Genomic DNA, 10,150 nt, shown 5'->3' with positions numbered 1-10,150 from the left:
CTCAAGCTATCCTCCAACTCCTGGGCTCAAGCTATCCTCCCATCTCAGCCTCCCAAGTAGCTGGGACTACAGGCACGCACCACTATGCCTGGCTATTTATTATTATTATTATTTTTTTTTTTTTCGTAGAGACTGGGTCTCACTATGTTGCCCAGGCTGGTCTCAAACTTCTGGGCTTGAGCGATCCTTCCTCCTCAGCCTCCCTAAGTGCTGAGATTACATGTGTGAGCCATCATGCCTGGCCTTTAATTTCTCCCCTTTTCTAAAAACCCCAATTAACTACTTAAAAATGTAAGAAAAAATGAAAAGTTTGTCTTTCTAACAGCAGGTTCCAAATTTACAGTAGGTGATAAGACAAGACTGGCCGTGGAGGTAGGAGTTCTAAATTTAGCTCCATGCTACCTCCTTGCAGAGGCAGGGGCAAGTCAGTCCTCCTCTGTGCCCAGGTCTCTTTGCTTGTCCCGTGCAGGCAGCATCTGTCCTATCTCCAGGGCCTTGGTCGGACAAAACAGATCACAGATACAAAACTGTTTTATATACTCTAAGTCAGGGCTTCTTATTCAGGGCTCCATGACCCCGCCTTGGCCTTGGCCTTGGCCTCAGGATTTTAACAAACATCCAGACACTAGTTTATTGAATCCTGGTGTGTATATGTACATGTGCTTTTTTCTGGGGAGAGAGTCCATAGATTTCATCAGATTTTCAAAGGAGTCTATGATCCAAATTACTATCCTGTTCCTCTTTTCTCTGTTATTAATTACCGAGTGTTTACTGAGCCTTCACCAGGGGATCTGTCATTAGTGATGTGGCTAACTTCCACTTCTCTTCTAACCTTGGAGCTGTCAAAGAAGGTTTACAGGGTTTATATTGGTTTGGATTTCACTTTGGAGGTGGGGGGTGAGGATCACGTCTCCAGAGCTGCCTGAGGAGCATTACCTCATCTCTGGGGAGAGCTAGGCCCAGGAGCTCTCCCACAGGGCCCCGTCAGGGCAGAGCGTGAGGCTGCTGGGCCTGTTCTAAGTCGTGTCCTGGGGTTTTCTACTCAGGCAACACCTAACATATGGCATGTGCACTGATGCTTATGAAAACAGTGATTCATTCTTAATCCTTAAAAAAAAAAAAAAAAGTCAACCCTATGTGGCCTTGGCTCTCCTCCCTGAATGCCCTTCTGTTCTCCAGAATGTCTGTGTTGTCACCTGCCTCAGCCTTGTGTTGTGTGCTCCGTGGCTCTGCCTCTCTGCAGGCCCCCTCCTGCCTTCCATGTCTGTCTCCTTCCCTCCCCGCTGCTCTTTCCTCGGCTTCCTCATGGTCACCCTGGAGCTGTGCGTCCTCAGCCCTGTGTACATGGGAAGACCTTTCCTCTCCTTCATTTCCATCCATGCGCCTTGCCCAAGTACCTCTCACCCTCATGCCTCTTCCACACTGGGTCTATTCTATGCCTTTATCCTCCTTCCCCAGGCTTCGTCCTTTTAGGGAACATCTCCAGCTATGGGAAAACCTCCCTAGCTGGGGAGAGGCAGGAAGTAAGAAGGTGAAGGGAGAGGTAGGAAAGATTGGGGTATGAGATGAATGAGGACAGAAGTGGGGGAAGTGGGCTGCAGGGAAAATCACTGAGAATCACCGACTTTGCCTCCCATCTTGCAACCTCTGCCTCCTGGGTTCAAGCAATTCTTGTGCCTCAGCCTCTCAAGTAGCTGGGATTACAGGCGTGCGCCACCATGCTCAGCTAATTTTTTTTATTTTTAGTAGAGCCAGGCTTTTCCCATGTTGGCCAGGCTGGTCTTGAACTCTTGACCTCAGGTGATCCAGCCACCTCAGCCTCCCAAAGTGCTGGGATTACAGGCTTGAGCCACCAAGCCCACTCTCGTCTTGATTTCTTCCATAAAATCATTTGTTTGATGCCCAGGTGGGCAGAAGATGAAGATGTTATATCGTGAGAGAAGACAAAACCACACCAGTCTTGTAAAAAATGAAAGAAAGAGAAGGACAGACAGACGGGAGGAAAGAGGGGGAAAGATTCAAGAGATCATGAGGGGTAGGGGATAAGAATGCATCATATCGGCCGGGCGCGGTGGCTCAAGCCTGTAATCCCAGCACTTTGGGAGGCCGAGACGGGCGGATCACGAGGTCAGGAGATCGAGACCATCCTGGCTGACACAGTGAAACCCCGTCTCTACTAAAAAATACAAAAAAACTAGCCGGGCGAGGTGGCGGGCGCCTGTAGTCCCAGCTACTCGGGAGGCTGAGGCAGGAGAATGGCGTGAACCCGGGAGGCGGAGCTTGCAGTGAGCCAAGATCACGCCACTGCACTCCAGCCTGGGCGGGAGAGCGAGACTCTGTCTCAAAAAAAAAAAAAAAAAAAAAAGAATGCATCATATCATAGCTAACTCTTGTTGTTGTTGTTGTTGCTGTTGTTTGAGACAGAGTCTCACTCTGCAGGTAGGAGTACAGTGGCATGATCTCAGCTCACTGCAACCTCCGCCTCCTTGGTTCAAGCAATTCTGCCTCAGCCTCTCGAGTAGCTGGGATTATAGGCATGTGCCACCACACCTGGCTAATTTTTTGTATTTTTAGTAGAGACAGGGTTTCACCACATTGGCCAGGCTGGTCTCAAACTCCTGACCTTATGATCCGCCTACCTTGGCCTCCCAAAGTGCTGGGATTACAGATGTGAGCCACTGCGCCTGGCTATTTTTTATTTTATTTTGTTTTATTTTATTTTATTTAGAGACAGGGTCTTACTGTGCTTTCCAGGCTGGAGTGCAGTAGTGCAGTCAAACCTCACTGCAGCCTCAGACTCATGAATTCAAGGGCTCCTCCTGCCTCAGCCTCCCGAGTAGCTTGAACTACAGGTACTCCTCATGCCCAGCTATGTTTTTCTTTCTTTATAGAGGCCAGATTTAGCAGTGCTGCCCAGGCTGGTCTTGAACTCCTGGGCTCAAACGATCCTTCTGCCTTGGCTTCCCAAAGCCCTGCGATTATAGGCAGAAGCCACCATGCCTGGCCTTAACTCTATTTAGACCAAAGCAGATCTTAACCAATGGATAGGCAAATAGGACTCAGGAGACACAGGAGAGGCATTTCTAGAGTCAAAAGCAGCCAATCATTGTCAATGAGGTTTAAGATTAGGGTAGTCCCAAATTATGCAATGAGGTGGGTTCCAAACATTGGTTGTTGCCTGGAGCTCAAAACATGTTTCCAAAAGAGGCAGTATCCTTTGAAGAAGTCCAACAAAACTGTGTGAATCTTGGTTCTGTGTAACCTTGGGCAAGTAACAATCTCTCTGAGCCTTAAATAAAGATGACAATACCTTGTAAGAAGTGTATCTTGGCCAGGTGTGGTGGCTCATGCCTGTAATCCCAGCACTTTGGGAGGCCAAGGTGGGTGGATCACAAGGTCAGGAGATCAAGACCATCCTGGGTAACACGGTGAAACCCCGTGTCTACTAAAAAATACAAAAAATTAGCCAGGCGTGGTGGCAGATGTCTGTAGTCCCACCTACTCGGTAGGCTGAGGCAGGAGAATAGCATGAACCCGGGAGGAGGAGCTTGCAGTGAGCCAAGATCACGCCACTGCACTCCAGCCTTGGCGACAGAGCCAGACTCCGTCTCAAAAAAAAAAAAAAAAAGAAGAAGAAGTGTATCTTGGCCCGGCATGGTGGCTCATGCCTGTAATCCCAGCACTTTGGGAGCCTGAGGCAGGAGGATCCTTTGAACCCGGGAGTTCAAGACCAGCCCGGGCAACAGAGTGAGACCCTCTCTCTTTTAAAAAATAATTTAAAAATAATTAAAGAAAAAACAAGAAGTGTATCTCTCCTTTTTTTTAATTTTTTTATTTTTTCTTTTTGAGATGGGGTCTCGCTCTGACGCCAGGCTGGAGTGCAGTGGCGTGATCTCGGCTCACTGCAACCTCCACCTCCCAGGTTCAAGTGATTCTCCTACCTCAGCCTCCCAAGTAGCTAGGACTACAGGCGCGCACAACCACACCCAGCTAATTTTTGTATTTTTAGCAGAGACGGGGTTTCACCACGTTGGCCAGGCTGGCCTCTATCTCTTGACCTTGTGATCCGCCTGCCTCGGCCTCCAAAGGCAGGAGGATCGCTTGAGCCCAGGAGTTTAAGACCAGCCTGGGCAACATAGTGACATCCCATCTCTATTTTTTTTTTTAATAAAAAATTAAAGCAAAAAAAAAAAAGGCTCCAAAATATGGCAGTTAGAATTACAGAGAAAAGCCACAGTAGCTAATAACCTGCAATGCACTGAAAATAGACAACTGTGCTAAAAAGACCATAGAAACCTAACCATTGTGTACTGCACGATGCTTACAGAGGAAAGGGGTCTGGAATTTCAACCCCTAGCAGAAGTGGATGTTGCAGCAAGTACAGCCTCCGCTGTCATCTGTGCCCTAGGGTAGGGTTCAGTAGGTTGGGGGTTAAGAGACAGTGTCCCTCATAAGAAGTGGTCAAGTTTCTTTCTGAGTTTCAGTTCTTCGTTTATAGAAAGAGGATAGTAATGCACACTGTACACAGACTGTAGAAGACTAAAAATAGACCAGTATAAAAACTATTAAAAATTTTGAAAAATTCAAAATTAGACCCTATTCCCAAACTATTTTCTGGAACAACAGCTGTATGGGATATTAATAGGGGTTACCAAAAAAGAAGTTTCCACACTCAAATAAAAATGGGAAATGCTGGCCGGTCACAGTAGCTCACTCTTGTAATCCCAGCACTTTGGGAGACCAAGGTGGGTGGATCACCTGAGGTTAGGAGTTTGAGGTCAGCCTGGCCAATATGGAGAAACCCCGTCTCTACTAAAAATACAAAAACATTAGCCAGGCATGGTGGCAGGTGACTGTAATGCCAGCTATTTAGGAGGATGAGGCAGGAGAATCGATTGAACCCGGGAGGTGCAGGTTGCAGTGAGCCAGATCACGCCAGTGCACTCCAGCCTGGGCAAAAGAGTGAGACTCTGTTTCAAAAAATAAAAAGGGGGGCCGGGTGCGGTGGCTCATGCCTATAATCGCAGCACTTTGGGAGGCCAAGGCGGGTGAATCACTTGAGGTCAGGAGTTCGAGACCAGCCTGACCAACATGGAGAAACCCGTCTCTACTAAAAATACGAAACTAGCTGGACATGGTGGCACATGCCTGTAATCCCAGCTACTTGGGAGGCTGAGGCAGAAGAATTGCTTGAACTCAGGAGGCAGAGGCTGCAGTAAGCCGAGATCGCGCCACTGCACTCCAGCCTGGGGGTGACAAGAGCAAAACTCTGTCTCAAAAAAAAAAAAAAAACAGGAAATGCTAGGTCACAAGGAGGTCTCATATACCATTGGTTGACACAGAAATATATGCAAATTTGCAATAACTTCCAACATTTTAAATGCACATCTCCTTTGACATGGCAATCCTGCTAATGAGATGAAGGAGAGACACTAAATGAATTTCTTTCTTTCTTTCTTTCTTTTTTTTTTTTTGAGGTGGAGTCTCGCTCTGTCGCCCAGGTTAGAGTACAGTGGTGCGATCTCAGCTCACTGCAACCTCCGCCTTCCAGGTTCAAGTGATTCTCCTGCCTCACCCTCCCAAGTAGCTGGGATTACAGGCATGGGCCACCACAGCTGGCTAATTTTTGTATTTTTAGTAGAGACGGGGTTTTGCCATGTTGGTCAGGCTGGTCTCAAACTCCTCACCTCGTGATCTGCTCACCTCGGGCTCCCAAAGTGCTGGGATTATAGGCGTGAGCCACCGCATCCAGCCTCTAAATGGATTTCTTATTGTAGGACTTTTTCAAGACAAGAATGTGATATGTAGCATCTCCCAAACATATTTAAACCCAGGTTCCTCTTCTTACGAGACATCTCATAGGACTAGAGTTCCAAGGAAGACATTTGGAAACACTCAATTAGACCCTGCGTGAGAGAGCTCCTGGCACAGATGGTTTACCAGAAGACTTTCTATTTTCTTCTGCTGTGGCCTCAGACCTCTTATCCCATCATCACCATCTGTTCCTTACGACCAAAGTCTCTCTCGTCCTTGCCCTGCTACACAATCAGATACATTTCAGCAACTCCCCTCTGCCCCGCTTTCTCTGAAGTATAGATTTCCTTAGGAGTTTCCTAAAGATCTTTATGGCTCATAGTCATGAGGAATGAAGAACAAAAATGTTTTCTTCTCCAATGTCCTTCTCTTTATTCGTTTTGTCTCTATAAGAAATGGCAAGGTCAAACAGATATAAGAGGTGAGCCTGGGTATGTGAAAGACCCCAGCTAAAATGCACTAAATTTCAAAGAAAAATTAGATATTATGCCAGACACGGTGGCTCACACCTGTAATCCCAGCACTTTGGGAGGCTGAGTCAGGCAGATCACCTGAGGTCAGGAGTTGGAGACAACCTGACCAACATGGAGAAACACCGTCTCTACTAAAAATACAAAATTAGCTGGGCGTGGTGGCACAAGCTTGTAATCCCAGCTAGTCAGGAGGCTGAGGCAGGAGAATCCCTTGAATAGGAAGGTGGGAATCTCTACAAAGAGGACCTTGTATGCTGTAAACAGTGGAGGACTGGTAACCGGATGCTACCTACACAAGTGAGGTCTGAAATTAATCCCTACATGAATAAACAAACTAACTGGATGTACATTGAGTATAAGTCAGTAAGTCATAGTGACTGCCTTGAGAATTAAAAATAGAGATCAGCCAGGCGCGGTGGCTCAAGCCGGCCACTGCACTCCAGCCTGGGCGACAGAGCGAGACTCTGTCTCAAAAAAAAAAAAAAAGTAGAGAGAGATCTTGGCAAGAAGCAGGCCCAGTTGAGTAAGGCTATCTTGTTTGATGAAGTGAGCTGTTCGCATGTCACAGCGACAGTATGAGAGTCTAAGAAATTCCTAGTGAAAGGCCAGGCGCTGTGGCTCAAGCCTGTAATCCCAGCACTTTGGGAGGCCGAGACGGGCGGATCACGAGGTCAGGAGATCGAGACCATCCTGGCTAACATGGTGAAACCCCATCTCTACTAAAAAATTACAAAAAAACTAGCCGGGCGTGGTGGCGGGCGCCTGTAGTCCCAGCTACTCGGGAAGCTGAGGCAGGAGAATGGCGTGAACCCGGAAGGCGGAGCTTGCAGTGAGCTGAGATCCGGCCACTGCACTCCAGCCTGGGCGACAGAGCGAGACTCTGTCTCAAAAAAAAAAAAAGAAAAAAAAGAAATTCCTAGTGAAGACTGGGCACGGTAGCTCACGCCTGTAATCCTAGCACTTTGGGAGGCCGAGGCAGGCAGATTGCCTGAGCTCAGGAGTTCTAGACCAGCCTAGGCAACATGGTGAAACCCCGTGTCTACTAAAAAAAAAAAAAAAAAAAAAGAGCCGGGCATAGTGGTGGGCGCCTGTAGTCCCAGCTACTTGAGAGGCTGAGGGAGGAGAACTGCTTGAACCTGGGAGGCAGAAGTTGCAGTGAGCCTAGATCGAGCCACTGCACTCCAGCCTGGCTACAGAGTGAGACTCCGTCTCAAAAAAAAAAAAAAAAAAAAAAAATCGAAATTCCTAGTGAAATAGATAGCTTTTGCTCTGCTGGGCAGTTTCTATGCCTTCTCATAGGTACTGAATCCTAGCAGGCAGCTGGGGGAAGATGATTCTTCTAATAGCATTTGTCAATAGATCTGTATCCTATTCTAATCTACACAAACAGGCGTGTGCGTGTGTGTGTGTATATATTTTTTATTTTATTTTTTAGAGAGGGGGTATTGCTTTGCTACCCTGGCAGGTCTCAAACTCCAGGCTTCAAGCAATTATCCCTCCTCTACCTCCCAAAGTGCTGGGGTTACAGGTGTGAGCTGACTCTAGAGTCTCTGAAATTCCTTGAATACAAAGCACAATTGAGGCACAAATTGTTGTTATTATTAAGATAGACCGGCTGGGCGCAGTGGCTCACGTCTGTAATCCCAGCACTTTGGGAGGCCGAGGCGGGCAGATCGCAAGATCAAGAGATCGACATCATCCTGGCCAACATGGTGAAATCCTCTTTACTAAAAATACAAAAATTAGCTGGGCATGGTGGCGCGCACCTGTAGTCCCAGCTTCTAAGGAGGCTGAGGCATGAGAATCACTTGAACCCAGGAGGTGGAGGTTGCAGTGAGCCGAGATCACACCACTGCACTCCAGCCTGGCGACAGAGCAAGACTCCATCTCAAAAAAAAAAAAAAAAAAAAAAAGAGATACAAAGGAGGAAAAGAAAGGGTAACTGTATGCACAGTTGGAAGATCAATTTTATAGAGGACTCCAAATCACCATAATTAATGATTGTGGGGTGTCTTATATACCACCACGGAATGCCAAAAGACATTATTACAGTTTGAATGTGTTCCCCATTCATGTGTTGGAAACTTAATCCCCTCTACAACAGTGTTAAAACGTAAGACCTTTCAGAAGTAATTGGGCCGTGAAAACAAGGTCTTGGGCCGGGCGCGGTGGCTCAAGCCTGTAATCCCAGCACTTTGGGAGGCCGAGACGGGCGGATCACGAGGTCAGGAGTTCGAGACCATCCTGGCTGACACAGTGAAACCCCGTCTCTACTAAAAAATACAAAAAAACTAGCCGGGCGAGGTGGCGGGCGCCTGTAGTCCCAGCTACTCGGGAGGCTGAGGCAGGAGAATGGCGTGAACCCGGGAGGCGGAGCTTGCAGTGAGCCAAGATCACGCCACTGCACTCCAGCCTGGGCGGCAGAGCGAGACTCTGTCTCAAAAAAAAAAAAAAAAGAAAAGAAAACAAGGTCTTGGTGAGGTGCCGCCATTTCATCCGTCCTCGGTCTCTGCGCCTTTCGCAGAGCTTCCAGCCTCACTATGTTGGGCCAGAGCATCCGGAGGTTCGCAACCTCTGTGGTCCGCAGGAGCCACTATGAGGAGGGCCCTGGGAAGAATTTGCCATTTTCAGTGGAAAACAAGTGGGCGTTACTAGTTAAGATGTGTTTGTATTTTGGATCTACATTTGCTGCACCCTTCCTTATAGTAAGACACCGACTGCTTAAATCATAAGGATATTTCAGTTCATCCATTTAACAGATATGAAGAGCATTTTAAGAGATACAGCCTCTGGAAATGGATCAAACTCTAACTCATGACATACTAGATATGTTTGTCAATAAACTTATGACATGAAAAAAAAAAGAAGTAATTGGGCCATGAAGGCTCCATCCTCTTGAATGGATTAACACTGTTATCTTGGGAATGGGATGAGTTTCCTTTTTGAGACAGGGTCTCGCTCTGTTGCCCAGGCTGGAGTACAGTGGTGTGATATCTGCTCACTGCAACCTCCACCTCCTGGGCTCAAGTGATCCTCCTGCCTCAGCCTCCCAAATAGCTGGAATTACAGGCATGTGCTACCATGCCTGGCTAATTTTTGCATTTTCAGTAAAAGAGAGGTTTCTCCATGATGCCCAGGCATCTCAGACTCCTGACCTCAAGTGATCCGCATCCTCAGCCTCCCAAAGTGCTGGTGTTACAGGTGTGAGCCACCACGCCAGCCGAAGGTGTGGGTTTCTTATAAAATGATGAATTCAGCCTCCTTTTGCTGTCTCCTCCTCATTTGCCCCTCTGCCCTCCACCGTGGAATAACACAGCAAGAAAGGTCTCATGAGGTGCCAGCCTCACGATCTTGGACTTCCCAGTCTCCAGAACTGTGAGCCCATAAATTTAGTTTTTTGGGGTGTTTTTGTTTTTTTTGGTTTTTTTTTTTTTTGAGATAGAGTCTTGCTCTGTCACCCAGGCTGGAGGGCAGTAGCAAAATCTCACTGCAGCCTCTGCCTCCTGGGTTCAAGCAATTCTCATGCCGCAGCCTCCTGAGCAGCTGGGACTACAGGCACATGACACCATGCTTGGCCAATTTTTGTATTTTTAGTAGAGACAGGGTTTCACCATGTTGGCCAGGCTAGTCTTGAACTCCTGGCTTCAAGTGATCCACCTGCCCTCCCAAAGTGCTGGCATTACAGGCATGAGCCACTGCACCTGGCCCAAATTTCTGTTTCTTATAGATCACCCAGTCTATGGTATTGTGTTATAGTAGCACTAAATGGACTAAGACAGTGATGAAGAATGTGTACAATCTTAAAAGCACATGTAAACTTTGACACACACAGTAGAAAGGAAAAGTTACATTGAGTACAATGT

The 10,150-nt window shown here is 47.3% G+C and overlaps 1 protein-coding gene across 1 annotated transcript; it reads left to right on the top strand.

Moving 5' to 3' along the window:
* The first annotated feature begins 8,807 nt into the window (after window positions 1–8,807).
* LOC112426783 (cytochrome c oxidase subunit 7C, mitochondrial-like) lies at window positions 8,808–9,019 on the top strand. The gene has a single exon (XM_024793031.2). It carries the CDS (start codon window positions 8,828–8,830, stop codon window positions 9,017–9,019), a length of 192 nt encoding a protein of 63 aa, XP_024648799.2. The 5' UTR covers window positions 8,808–8,827.
* Window positions 9,020–10,150: the final 1,131 nt, after the last annotated feature.

This window comes from Macaca nemestrina, chromosome 5 (assembly GCF_043159975.1).
Source record: "Macaca nemestrina isolate mMacNem1 chromosome 5, mMacNem.hap1, whole genome shotgun sequence".
Taxonomy (NCBI): domain Eukaryota; kingdom Metazoa; phylum Chordata; class Mammalia; order Primates; family Cercopithecidae; genus Macaca; species Macaca nemestrina.
Note: the sequence above shows the minus strand (reverse complement) of the source record. Positions and strands in the feature narration are given on the sequence as shown.